Source organism: Schistocerca americana, chromosome 1, assembly GCF_021461395.2.
Source record: "Schistocerca americana isolate TAMUIC-IGC-003095 chromosome 1, iqSchAmer2.1, whole genome shotgun sequence".
NCBI classification, from domain to species: Eukaryota; Metazoa; Arthropoda; class Insecta; order Orthoptera; family Acrididae; genus Schistocerca; species Schistocerca americana.
In genome coordinates this window covers 976810845-976826038 of record NC_060119.1, presented here as the reverse complement: position 1 = coordinate 976826038, position 15194 = coordinate 976810845, and the positions used below count along the sequence as shown (strand labels likewise).

Below are 15194 nucleotides of genomic sequence, written 5' to 3'. Positions count from 1 at the left end.
TGGGCTTTGAAGTATGTCCATATTTATAAACTACAGAAACAAACATGAAAAATACAAGAATGATTTCAAACCACTGTGGAAATTTTAAGAAAAAGGAAGAAATCTAACATTTAATTACCTTTTCATGTTGTAATGTGCTTCTTGGAGCATCCATATGCTTTATTTTAATGTATCTTGTTTTAGGTATACTTAGGTAGGCATAGAATTATTCAGTGACGAGTCACCAGTGTTTCAATCAAATGATTGTAGATAACATGTCATGTGACAATAAAGATTTTATTCTGTTCTATTCCTTCAGGTTCCTTCCATCACCTTTTTAAAGCAAGAGAACAGAAAAAGTCATCTGCATAATGTGTCTACTGTTGCTTCAAAGCAAGAAACAAAACTGCTTAACATGAGATGAAACTTGGATTCTTCAACACATGAATCCAAGCCATGCTGCTTTCAAAATGATGCAGAATAGCAAAACAGAGTTTGAGACTTTTATAGAAGAGACTGACCATTATCTGTCAACACTAGAAAGAATATAAAAACCACTTAGGAGGCCAATTAATATGTGATTCTTCACACATTTATCAACAAACTTTGCAAGTCTAATTTGCATAAGCCAGTGTCAGATAAGTATTTTCGTAGAGCTTTGCTTATGACAACAATGAAGGATCAGAAATGACAGAAAAAGAAACCTGACACTCCCTTGCCATCCAATTTCTACCTTATTTGTCTTCTAAGGAGACAAAATGACACATATCTTTTGAGTTGCTTCTTGCACATTTAGATATCATCCTTAACACAGTTTCACATATTGTGGTACATGGACTTTCATCTATACCTTAAGAGATAATGCTCATATTCCACTCTTGTTTATATTTTGCTTCACACATCACAGATACTGGTACTTAATTCACAATTATTATTAATAATTATAACAGTTTGGCAGTAGCATACACAATAATTTTACAATCTCTGTTTCTTACACCAAGTAGAAATAAAAAGGTAATTAAGTTTACTTGAGCAGTCAGCTGGGGATATACAAACTGTCACAAATATTTTGTTTAATATTCACTAATTAAAAAATTACTTTTATTATAAATGAATGTATTCAAAATCTAGTCTCATCTTCTTATAGAATTGAAAATAATATAAATACAATCGAAATACAGGTCAATCAAAAATGAAAGTTGAAAATTAACTTTAACAATATTACATAGTGATAAAGAGCAATTATTTAACAACTGCTGAAACATCATAAATGAAGCAAAGTTAGACCCATATATTAAAAACTATAGTTGAATGTCTTTTAATAAAGAGAGTAATAGGAAATACAAAGAATAGAGAGAAATATGGATGAGAAAACCTTTCTAGGCTTAATATATGGAGAGAGATTAAAAACAAATAAAAAATTAAGAATTGTTCACTGCAGTATTTTGGAGCAACTTTTTTCCTTCCCTCTAACACTTCTGTATCACACACTGTCTTTTCCTAATTTATATATTTACTTTCCTGGCAGAGAAAAGCTACATATTCGGACACATTTTAATTTAAAGGCTTGTCCTTGCTCCTGCTTGTTCTCATTTTGGTAACTGGCAAAGTAAATGCTCTCTTTCGCTTCAAATCTTTGAGCATATTAAAATTTGGGTTTTACAACATACTTTATTATTTTAATGTTTAACTTTACTGAACAGATTTAATGAGAAATCAAACGGTGGAACATCCAGAACAGAAGAAATAACTACAATATTATGAAAACAATAGATTGTAGGGCTTATTCTGAAGTAGAAAACATGCACACATTCACAAGCAACTAAATAACTCCTCTCTCTCTCTCTCTCTCACACACACACACACACACACACACACACACACACACAAAATTACTACTCTTGATCATGTGTTTGTGAGGTGTGCTTGCGTGAATGTGTGTGTGTTTTCTACTTTGGAAGAAGGCCCTTTGCCTGACAGCTTAAATATGGCAGTTTTTTCATTGTGGCTGTCTGCCACTCAATGTCTCTTCTCTATGGTAACAATCTATACATTTCATAATATTGTTACATAATGTACTGTTTTACTTTTTAAAAAAAAGTCAGTATTCTCAAACTCCTTGGGAAAAAGTACAAAATTTACAACTTACAAGAAATGGAAGTTTTGAAATGAAATCTGAATTACCAAGAAGGTCTTCAGTAATGGACTGCTGGGGTTGAAATATACCACATTAAATGAAAAATGAAGAATAAGATTGCTAAAAGGGAAAAAATCAGTGCTGCTATAAGGTAAATATTTCCTACAGATGGTTATCCAAAATAGTGCTTCCTACTGGTCTAATTATGCAATGGTACAAAAAATGCACATCTTACACAAATCGAAATTGCAGTTTAAAAGTTTTGTTTTGGAATTCTCTATTCATAGCGTTATTGCTAACTAATTCACAAGAAAAATGAGACAAATTCAAAAATTTATGAAGTAATGACCATATTAACAGGCTACACTATAACTACATTGCTGTACTTGTTTGACTTATCTTTAAGCATATGCAAACTCACAGCTCTTTTCATACAACACTGAAATAAAGATGATTACAAATTTAAGCTCCACCAAATAAAATCCAAGGCAACATTACATTCTATATAACTTAAGTACAATCAAATAACTATGCACTTCCATCAATGAAAGTGCTTTCAAATGCAAGCAAGCAAAGCTGCACAAACAGTAATTGTGTGGCCTTTACTTCAATCCAACACACTGAGAAATGAATCTCTAATTTTTAACATATTATAGAAATATATAACATGTTCTCACCTGTGCTATACCGGTAACAGAAATGGGCACGCCCTGGCTGGTGTAGACAGTGGGGCTTTCAACTTGAAGTGTCATTGTATTCAATGAAATCCTAAGCATAAAAAAATATTCTGAAAACCTATTTTTTCTAGAGATGATTATTAGTTTTAGTGCTAAATAAATGACAGAATTAGCTGGTGCACATCATAGGCACAAATTTAACAGCAGAGTAATTGAACCTTCCTGGCAGATTAAAATAGTGTGTCAGACTGAAACTCAATCTTGGGACATTTCCTTTTCATGGGAACATGCTCTACTGGCTAAGCTGCCCAAGCACGACTCTCAACATGTCCTCGCAGTTTTACTCATCTTCTACCTTCAAAACTACACAGAAGCTCTCTCGTGAAATTTGCAAAACTAGCACTCCCAGAAGAAAGGATATTGCGGATACATGGCTTAGCCACAGCCTGAGGGATGTTTCCAGAACGAAATTTTCACTTTGCAGCAGAGTGTGTGTTGATATAAAACTTCCTGGCAGATTATAACTGTGTGCCTGACCAAGACAAACACTCAGGATTTTTGCATTTCGTGGTCAAGTGCTCTACTGACTGAGCTACCCTTCCTTCCAAGAGTGCGAGTTTGCAAGTTTCGCAGGAGAACTTCTGTGAAGTTTGAAACATAGGAGATGAGGTACTGGTGGAAGTAAAGCTGTGAGGATGGGTCGTGCTTGGATAGTTCAGTCAGTAGAGCACTCACCCATAAAAAGTAAAGGTCCCGAGTTCCACTCCCAGTCTGGCACACGGTTTTATCTGCCAGGAAGTGTCATATGAGTGCGCATTCTGCTGCAGAGTGAAAATTTCCTTCTGGGAACAGAGTAGCTGCTGTATAAACAAACGTAATTCCTTACATATAGCTCAGAGTACTTTATTCTGTAAGAATATTGTACATTAATTTCTAGAGTACATTGAATTGTGGCACTGGCCAGGAGGACATCAGATCTAACAAGGCCAGTTATAGCATCGGTAGTGTGTTTTGTGTTACAAACAAATTTTTTAATGCAGATGTGATTCACCACACACACGAATGTATAGGCACTATTATTACATACATGCAGAAGGAACAGAGCATGAATTTAAAATTTATATGTGTTGCAGCCAGACAGTAAAGTGCCATCTACTGAATAAACTGTCTACCCCCTCGTGTCAAGCATATTAAACAATAAGCAATTTGAGCAACATGAATAGAACTAAGGTAAACCTGACCATATGGTAACACTTAACAGTGCAATGCATTGAACAATAGAACTTCAGTGCTTAATAACAACATCAAAGCACGAAGGTACTTAAAAACAATGAGGGATGAAGTCGGTAAACACTGCATGTAAGGATAAGGAACGGCAGCAACAGCTTACCTACTGCATGAGTTAGAAAGAAGGGTATCAGGATCTGGGAAAATAGAATGTAACACAATATATGGAAAGTGTTAATCAACCACACCCAAACACTCTTTTGGTTATAGTTTGATAAAACTATTTGTAGAGTTTATATTGTGTCAAGAAGAGGAGTAAAGATGCGTCATACGACAACAGAGCACAGACGCAGCTCTAAATGATAAGATGATGATGATGACAATGACAATTATGAAAATGATTATGATATAGCTGTATTTGTTTCAGCAGACAACGCCCAGGTTTTTACCACCAATAATCTTTCATGTGAAGTGCGGCTTGAAGGAAAAATATGTATTAAAAGCATTAAGGCAATGATTGAGCATTTAAATATAAAATGTAATCACCATATAACCAGGAATTCTTGCTGAATGCTCAGTGGTTCAAACCTCATATTATGCTGTAATTTAAGCGGTGTTGTTTCTTTATCTAGTTTCAATTTCCTATTAAAAAGTAACTTTAAATTATATATTTTGATTTTTTTAAAACCACAACTTATAAAACAAACACATCATATGCTGAGGGAAGCATTTTTATTCTATCTTTACTCTTTAAACAATGCAAATATTAGACAAGAATGACATTTACTTTTTTCAAAAGCTGCAAGACATCATAACAGAAACCACATTAAATACACATACTTTGTTCTTTCGTTGCTTGTAACAGAATTTTTAATCATTTGTGGTACATTCTTTAAGAAGTTAGACTGACAGAAAGAGAGGTTAGTGTGTAAGCACAACAATCCATGGTTGATCAGTTTTTATAACATTCTTACTCAAACATTTTAGTCATCACACAATATCAACTGTCTCAGTAAGTAAATATACTGCAAGTTATCAGAAAATGCAAACAGGAATTACTTAATATAATGTACATACAGTGATAAGCCAGAAATCACGATTACTGCCTGCTGAAACTGAATGTTGCTTGTTGGGGTTGCTGGCACATGATGTGGTAAGGAAAGTATATAAATAAAGCAGATACAAATGAGGAATCATAGTGTAGGTAGGTAGGTTGGTTTAAAAGGGGGGAGGGGGGGGGGGGGGGGGGACCAAACTGCGAGGTCATCGGTCGCTTATTCCCAGTAGCACAATTACCCAAGGGAAAGAAGAAAACAAAGACAATGTATGGCACAATAACAGTAGTAAGGAAGAACCGGAAGAATGACAGAAGGACAACAAACACTACAATGGGCAAAACAGGACAAGAAAACCACAGAGTGACACAAGAAACTGGGAGAAGAAACTAAAAACAAGGAAGCAGATTACCATGGCTGGCTGACCATGAGAATAAAAAAGGAGAAGCCAGACATTAAAACCTCCACCCTAAAAGTTCTAGGATGAAGGACACAGAAGGACAAAGAACACGTGCTAAAGCTCAGATCAAACGATAAAACTCACCCTCATGAATAAAACGTAAAACTAAAGCTAATGTTGAGGAATTGTCACCCAACACCGAAGGTAGGGTGCTGGGAAAGTTAAAAGTCCACAGCAGAGTGGCTAAAAGTGGGCAGTCCAGCAAAAAGTGGACGACTGTCATTTCGGAGCCACAGCAACATTGAGGTGGGTCCTCGTGACAGAGGAGGTAACCATGTGCGAGCCACGTATGGCCAATTCAGAGGCGACAAATTACAGTTGATTCCCTGTGAGGAGCCTACAGGGAAGTCTTTCACACATTCGCTGTCTCCTTAATGACACGCAGTTTGTTGTGCATACTGTTATGCCACTCCGTCTCCCAAAGCTGAAAAACCTTGTGGTGTAAGACAGAACGCAGATCAGGTTCAGAGATGCACATCTCCAGGAGCGGTTTCCGCATAGCCTGTTTGGCCAGCCTGTTGGCAAGTTCGTTGCCTGGGATTCCGACATGTCCTGGGGCCACACAAAAACCACTGAATGACTGGACCATTCCAGGGCAGAGATGGGCTCCTGGATGTTCGCTACCAAAGGATGGCAAGGGTAGCGCTGGTCGATAGCTTGTAAGCTGTTCAGGGAGTCAGAACAGGGAAGAAACAACTCACCAGAACAGGAACGGATGTACTGAAATGCACGAGATATGGCCACAAGCTCTGCAGTGAATACACTGCAGCCAGCATACAAGACATGCTGTTCAGTACATCACCATCAGCCATCGAGCCATTGGTGTAAACAATTTCAGAGCCCCAGAACATGTCAAGAATTGAGAGGAAGTGGCAACGGAGAGTGGCACAGTTAATGGAGTCCTTAGGGCCATGTAAAAGGTATAGATGAAGCTTTGGATGAGGGGTACACCATGTAGGTGTACGTGAATGGACCTCAAGTAGAGGTGGTAAAGGGAAGGACTCCAGTTCGGAGAGAAGGGATCACACACGAAATGCAATCGTGAGCCCTGACCTGGGCAGGAGATCAACTACCGTGAGTGGGAAAAGGATACAGTCATTCGGATGCTCAGGAGAACTGCAAATGTGTGCAGCACATAGGATCCGCAATGGAGGGACCCCAGCTTCCACCAGAACATTGGTCACCGGGCTCATTCTAAAAGCTCCCATCGCTAGGTGAACACCACAGTGGTGCACTGGGTTGAGTAAACGCAACACTGAGGGTGCTGCCGAACAGTAAACCAGAATCCCATAGTCAAGGCGGGATTGAACAAGGGCTCTGTAGAGCTGCAGCAGCGTGGAGCAATCTGCACCCCGGTTGGTGTTGCTCAGGCAGTGGAGAGCATTGAGATGCTGCCAGCACTCCTGCTAAGCTGACGAAGGTAAGGTAGCCAAGTCAATCAGGTGTCGAAAACCAGTTTTAAGACTCAATATGTAACCACTAAAGTGACTGTATCATCATTAAGATAAAGTTCAGGTTCCGGATGAACAGTATGACACCAACAGAAGTGCAAGGCACATGGTTTCGCAGCTGAAAACTGGAAGTCGTGGGCTAGAGCTTATGACTGCAGTTTGTGAATGGCTCCCTATAGGTGCTGCTCAGCAACCCCAGTACTGGAGGAGCAATACAAAATGCAGAAGTCATCTGCATACAGAGAAGGGGAGACCGACGGCCCTACAGCTGCTGCTAGGCCGTTAATGGCCACTGAAAATAGAGATACAATACAGAGTCCTACGGAATGCCATTCTCCTGAATACGGGGGGAACTATGGCAGGCACCAACTTGGACATGGAAAGTATGGAGTGACAGGAAGTTTTGGATAAAAATCGGGAGCTGGCCCCCAGAGACCCCATTCATACAATGTGGCAAGGGTACGATGACGCCAGATCGTGTCGTATGCTTTATGTAAGTCAAAAAAGATGGCAACCAGGTGCTGGTGTCTGGAAACGGCTGTTTGGATGGCAGACTCAAGGGACACAAGATTCAAGATTATCAGTGGTAGAGCGATCCTGGCTGAAGCTGCCCTGACATTGATATGTTTATATTTTCGCACCTCCGCATTGCAAATGTTTTGAGTGAAATGCCCAGTCGATGCGCTGTTGTTTTCACGTCAATTCTACCAACATTGAGAGTTGTTTAGTTCTCGGGGTTTTGTAAAATTCCTGGATTCATGTCTCGTCGCCGTGCAGCCTACGAAAAGGATTGCGAAAGACTCCCAAAAAAATTCCAAAGTACAGTGCAGTTTTAATACCAATATATTTCTAGGATTCTGGTGTCCAAGCCTGGTGAACTGTACCGGTTACATCACATGTACCCAAAGTTGGCATCATACGACACAGAGTTCACAACAATCAACAAACGAGTGAGCCTACAATACATTTGCTCGCAACCCTAGCCAAAAAACGAGTGCCCTAAGGCACCTGCATGACCTCTATTTATACTTTTGTTAACAATTACCTAAAATGAAAATTACAACTTTATGTAAAATCACAATTAAAAGTTAAACCAAATATGAGCTACACATTGCTAAAAATTTACAGTCTCAGTGCTGAACAAGGTGAACCTACTTTCAACTTAGTTACGAGTTAATATAACATTTTCTGACTAATTATGTTACAGGTAACAATTACATTTCTAAATTTGTTTATAACAAATCAACTAGTGCCTGAATTTTAGTGCTAACATATATCGGAGATTCAATTAACGTGCTTTATTTATATGTTCTATTTAATTTGCTTGTGGAATTGATAGTCTCCCATCGGGCGCCTCCCCAGGTGGCGGATAGGGGAATGCTCTCCAGATATGGAGGATACCGGGGAAATAAAATACTCGGGGTGGACCAAAACTATCAACCGAACTCCACTAACGTCTGCCTGGTATCCAGCGGTTAGGAGCCAGCGTCTGTTCGCCTAGATGGTGCGGCTGCAGCAACCTTCTTGATCTCAACAATCAAGTCGTATTCCTCGTAATCTTTCCTCGGAAGGACCACCACCAAGTTGGTTTTCAACTTGAAAACCAAACATGATGATAACACAAGGAATGAATCCACTCCCTCGGGCACCAGTCGCAAGGCTGGCTTTACCTGGTCATCGGATTCCGGGGGACCAGGAGCATCATGTTACGCCTAAGGTTGAGAACCAGACGGCGTCCAAATTATTACACACAAAACAAAGACACTTCATCGGCACACTTAATACTAATACTCTTTTGAAACTGGGCAAGATCAAACAACTTACAGATGTGCTGCAAAAATTCCAGATCAAAATCCTTGCAATCCAGGAAACACGATTTACGGATGAAAACCATTTTGATACAGACAACTACAGGATCTACAAAGGAAAACCAGCAGTTAAAACTAATGAGAAAGGACTCAAACAGTTTGGCACAGCATTTGCAGTCCACAAATCTATCAGCGACTCTGTCATTGACTTCCAGTCTGCCTCAGAACGTATATCAACGCTCTCCGTCAAATCGGCCAACAAAGCATATACCTTGATCAACGCACAAGCACCCACAAATAACTATAACAAGAAGAACCGCCACAAAGTGGATGACATCTGGAATGACCTTGAAGAGACGACAAACAAAATTGCCAAACACCATGTAATAATCCTGTTAGGCGACTTTAACGTACAATTAGGTAAAGAGAAAAAATACAGGGAAATCACCAGAATCCATACAGCTCACAAGAGAACTAACAAGAATGGGGAAAGATTGATAAGCTTTTGCGAAAATTTCGGCCTCGTAATTATGTCAACACAATTCAAAAAACCCAACAAGAAACTGTATACTTGGAAGTCGCCCAACACAATGTTGGGTGAATTCCAGATAGACCATGTGGCCATCTCCAAGAGCAACACAGCAGAAATTCTGAATGTGAAAACGAGAAGAGGATTTTTTGACTCAGACCACCATCTTCTACAGATAAAGACCAGATTACAACCCAATAGAAAAAAGCCAAAACTAAACAAAGTGCTGAGACCAGACCCCGAATACATAAAACTCAACAAGGAAAACATCTTACAGGAAATTAGTCAGACAAACACCACAAACTGGACAGAACTTGTGGACGTCCTCAAATCCACGATGAAATTGGGTCAACCCCCGAGAAGGAGAAAACACAGGTGGTGGAATATAATATGTGACCAAGCAATAGAAGAAAGGACCAATGCCTGGAAAAACTTCAATAGTCACAAAACATCAGAAAAATGGCAACAATTTCTAGTAATCCGAAAACAAACATCGAAAACTATTCGGAGGGAAAAAAGAAATTATGACAAACGGCAACTAGATGAGATAGAACAAGACTTTAAGAAGAACAACACCAGGAATTTTTATAAGACGTTTAAAGAACATATTGCAGGATACCAGCCACCCAATCTTTGCTTCAAGAAACCGGATGGTTCACTAGAAACTAACACGAAGAATAACTGCCAAATCCTCGCAGACTATTTCAACAAACTTCTCAACTGCGAAAGACCTATAGAGGATATTCACTACGAGATGTCTACACCAAATCCTGAAGCTAAACTGCCAACCATCAACGAAATAGTAGAAATTATCAAGACACTGAAAAACAATAGAGCCCCAGGAGAAGATGGAATTATTGCAGAACTATGGAAACTAAATGATGAAAGATTAACAGGAAAAATTCACAAAATCATATTAAACATTTGAGAAACAGAACAGATCCCTTCTGAATGGAAATGCGCACTCATCCATCCACTCCACAAAAAAGGGGACAAAACTGAACCAAATAATTACAGGGGTATCTCACTCGTACCGGTCACATATAAAATCCTATCAAAAGTTCTCATGAATAGATTAGAAGAACAAGCTGACCCACAAATAGGAGAATACCAGGCTGGTTTTCGCAAGGGACGATCATGCATAGAGCAGATATGGAATCTGAAAATGATTCTCCAGATGAGAAACACCCAAAACACAGTGGTTACTTTTGTAGATTTAAAAAAGGCCTACGACTCAATAGACAGAGTAGCGCTCTGCAAGACGTTGGAAGAATTCAGCATTGACAGAAAGACGAGAGCAATCATTCGGGAAACATTAACTGACACAGTCTCCAAGGCTAAATTTATGGGGGATATCTCGGAACCATTTGAAATCCAAACTGGAGTGCGACAGGGTGACGGACTTTCACCATTACTCTTTAATATCATTCTTGAAAAAATTATCAGGACATGGGAAAAAGAAGTCAAAGGAATCCAAATTGGCATTAGAAAAGATAATAGATTCAATTTGAAGTGTTTAGCTTTTGCGGATGACCTTGCAATCCTCACAAATAATAGAAAAGAAGCCACTAACGCCATAGAGAAGTTACACGAAATTGCACAAAGAACTGGCCTGCAAATCTCATATGAGAAAACCCAGTACATAGAAAGAGTGCCACAAGACAAATTGCCTATTGTGACAACCCATGGGAAAATCGTACAAGTACCACATTTTAAGTATCTGGAAGAAATCATCCAGCCATCAGGGATCAACCTAAAGGCCAATGAGGAAAGAATAAAAAAACCACAGAAAGCATATAAACTCACGTGGAACTATTATAACAAAAACTCCATATCCATTAATGCAAAATTGAGGCACTACAGCACTGTCTTACTTCCGGAGGCACTGTATGCATCTGAAACAACACAAATAGGTAGGCAAACTAAAATCAAAGAAATAGAGAAACAAGAAAGGAAAATTCTCAGGAAAATTTTTGGCCCGATACAAGAGCAAGGAATCTGGATGAAGAGACCAACATCAGAATTATACAAATACACAGACAAGATTACAGATACAATAAGGAAAAGAAGAATGCAGTTCTACGGACATATCCACAGGATGAATGAAAATAGAATTTCAAAGTGAATTCTTAAAGTCATCAACTCAGGCAGGGGAAAAACAAAATGGATAAAAGAAGTTAAAGAGGACCTCAGACAAGCACACATAACAGTAAACGATGCAGAAAATAGAACTGAATTCAGGAAAATCATCAAAAAACATAAATTTGACACCACAACACAGAAGAGACCAGGATGCAAATGGACAGCGGAGTGAAAGAAACAACACAGTGAACACATGAAGAAAATTTGGGCTCAGAAAAAACATAAACAATCATCATAAAGGAATTCAAGTTCAAACGCTCTCTTAAATGGGAATAATCGAAAATAATAATAATTTTCTGACTAATTATGTTACAGGTAACAATTACATTTCTAAATTTGTTTATAAGAAATCAACTAGTGCCTGAATTTTAGTGCTAACATATATCGGAGATTCAATTAACGTGCTTTATTTATATGTTCTATTTAATTTGCTGTAGTAATTTTATAATGATAGGTTTACTGGTACATCCTGACCATGTGCTCCATTTCTTTCGATTAGTTACAGTATTAATTTCACATTTATATTGTGTTTCTCACATAAGAACAATGTTAAATGCTTTTGGCACATTCAAAATACACATGGTGGCTTTTACACATATAGTTTCAGCGAAGCATCGTTTTCGAATTCTATGTATACTTAAATAGTGGTTATTTTTGTATGTAATTTGGAAACAGGTCACTTTACAATTGGACAATTAGGACTTGTGTTTATCTTTAATGCTCTCTGAGGGGTTCTGATAGGTAGCAATGAGATACAGTAATATTTCAACATGGAGCCAGTAGACCAAGTGACTCCAGGACCCAACCCAACCGCCAACATACCATATGTTACAGCAGCTTACAGAGAACGTTGGTGAGGCTGATGGGCTGATAGCTATCCACATCAAGTGGATTTTTACCGGGTTTTAGCACCACAATGATGGTGCTCTCCCACCATTGCAATGGAAAGACGCCATCACACCAGATCCGGTTGAAGATGATGAGATATCGCTTGTAGTCAGATGAGAAATGTTTAATCATCTGACTGTGGATCCGATTTGGCCCAAGAGCTGCATCAGGGTAATGTGCACGGGTGCTGAGGAGCTTGCACTCTGTAAAGGGGGCCATTATAGGGTTCACTGTGGTGTGCAGTGAATGAGAGGACTTTCCTTTCCATCCGCCATTTGAGGGTACGAAAGGCTGGGGGGTAGTTCTCTGATGCAGAGGCTTGAGCACAGTGCTCAGCGAAGTGCTTGGCGATCGTGACTGCGTCGGTAGAGAGCATGCCATTGATGTTAATGCCAGGGACAGCTGTTGTGGTTTGGTACCCAAAAAGACATATGATCTTAGTCCAGACTTGGGAAGGTGACGTACGGCACCCAATGGTCAACACGTACCTCTCCCAACACTCCTGTTTCCATCATTTTATAAGCAGGCGAACACGGGCACGGAGCCACTTAAAGGCTTCTAGGTGCTGTAAGGAAGGGTGCTGCTTATGTCGCTGTAGAACTCGCCGTCACTCTTTAATTGCCTCAGTGACTTCCAGCAACCACCAAGGGACTGTCTTTCGCCGGTTGCACCCTAGAGAATGAGGGATCACCTTTCCGCTGCAGAGGAGATTGTTGTAGTAACCTGCTCAATCATAACATCAATGGCACCATGTGGGGAAGATTCAATGGTGACAACAGAGGTGAAGGCTACACAGTCTGCCTTGTTTAAAGCCCATCTGGGTAGGCATCAGTGGGCATGTGCCAAGGGAGTGACAGGAAGATGAGGAAGTGGTCACTACCGTATGGGTCGTTATGTCCTCTCCAGTGAGTAGATGGGAGAAGATCTGGGCTGCAAACTGATAAATGAATGGCTGAGTAACTACCATGAGCGACACTGAAATGTGTGGCAGCCCCAGTATTTAAGAGGCAGAGGTCGAGTTGGGACAGTAAGGGTTATGGGTATCAAAATATCCCAAAAGTAGGAAAGGTTTAGGGAGTTGATCAATCAGCACAGCCAGCACATTCAGGGGTACTGCACCATCTGGAGGGAGATATACGTTGCAGACAGTTATGTCCTGCATTGTCTGTATCCTTACAGGCGCAGCTTCAAGAGGAGTTTGAAGTGGCACAGGTTCACTACATACCGAGTTCAGGACATAAACGCAAACTCCACCTGACACTATTATATTCGCTACGGTTCTTGTAATATCCCCTGTAGCCGTGAAGGGCAGCGAGTTGTATTGCCGGGAACTAGGTTTCCTGGAGGGCAATGCAGAAAGCAGGTGTAAAGCTTAACAGTTGCTGTAGCTCAGCCAGGTGGTGGAAAAAACTGCTGCAATTCCACTGAAGGATGACGTGATTGTGAGACTGGGAAGGCATGAAACACTCAGCGAGGCAGTCTGTGCCTCAGGGTCACCTGCTGCCACCAACTTATTTCCTGAACAGACTATATCCATTGTGTCTGAGGGTCTGGCGACATATAGCTGAACTTCAGCACTTAATGCACACATTGGGGGAGGGATATATGGTTTGAAATCACAGTGATAGATCACCACCTTTATCTCCTCTGGTAATGTGTCACCCTCAAAGGCCAAAATGAAGGCACAGGTGGCAACCTGATTATCCCTCAGACCCCGACGGACACGCTGGACAAAATGAACTCCTCATTGCTCTAAGTTGGAATGCAGCCTGTCGTCAGACTGCAAAAGAAGGTCTCTGCGGAATATAATACCCTGGACCATATTTAAGCTGTTACGAGGCGTGATGGTAACGGAAACATCCCCCAGCTTGTCACAAGCAAGTAGTGCCTATGACTGGGCAGAGGATGCTGACCCTAACCGCATTTTGGACAACCCCTCCACCTCCTCCAACTTGTCCTCTAAATGCTCTACAACAAAAAAACTGAGGCTTCATCGAGACAAACGAGTCCCCATCAGCTCTTGCACATACGAGGTACCAGGGTGAATAACGTTCACTGCGAATAAGGTTCACAGCCATCCATGGCTTAGCATTCCTCCCATGGTGTGACCAGGGAGGGGAGCGATTTAGGATCATACTTCCTTGCATTGTACTGAGACTTGGAATGTTTAGAGACGGCTGGCGGTTGATCACCAGCAAGTGATGAAGTGGTACACTTCATCGTGCGCCATCTGCCCTGATGCCACCTACTCCGACCAGACGCCCTCCCCACGGGTGCCACCCAACTGCAGCAAAGGCCACCTGGCAGGATGGCCATTGCCAAGAGTCCCGATGCCCCAGGGTGATGGACATCTACTCCTTGGAATACGTGGGGAGTTAAAGGCACAGGCATCAGCACAGTGATCCATGTGTAGTCAGGGGGCTACAACCAACAGGGTACATGGCGGCCCCACCACAATGGACTGGCTATCACGCTGGACATGGGGTGCAAAGAATTCCGTGGTCATCATCGGTGCAGAAAGTGACACTGCATAGTGGTGAAGGAAAACACACCCAGGAAGGTGTCCTCCCGTAAGAGATGGAGGATGAGCGGGACTGCAATGCCATGACAAGAAAGTGGGCTTAAGATCTCAATGCACGATGGACACGATGCACCATGTAAGGTGCTCTTCCCAAATTGGCTTGCTCTTTGGGAAAATTTTGGAATATGGAGGTCAAACCCTGCAGGGGACCATCATATAAAGACCGAAAGGTGTGAGACTCCTTTTAGTCACCTCTTATGACAGGCTGGAATACCTCGGGCCTATTGTAACCCCTGGGCCCACATGGGGGTTAATGTGGA

The 15194-nt window shown here is 40.7% G+C and overlaps 1 protein-coding gene across 2 annotated transcripts in view; it reads right to left on the bottom strand.

The window, feature by feature from the left end:
- LOC124615740 (flotillin-1) overlaps positions 1-15194 on the bottom strand; it is a 142763-nt gene that overhangs the window by 105811 nt on the left and 21758 nt on the right. For both annotated transcript variants that reach the window (XM_047143825.1, XM_047143835.1), the window contains exon 3: positions 2794-2884. In XM_047143825.1, the coding sequence (XP_046999781.1) occupies positions 2794-2884 (91 nt within the window). The remainder of the gene's footprint in view (positions 1-2793; positions 2885-15194) is intronic.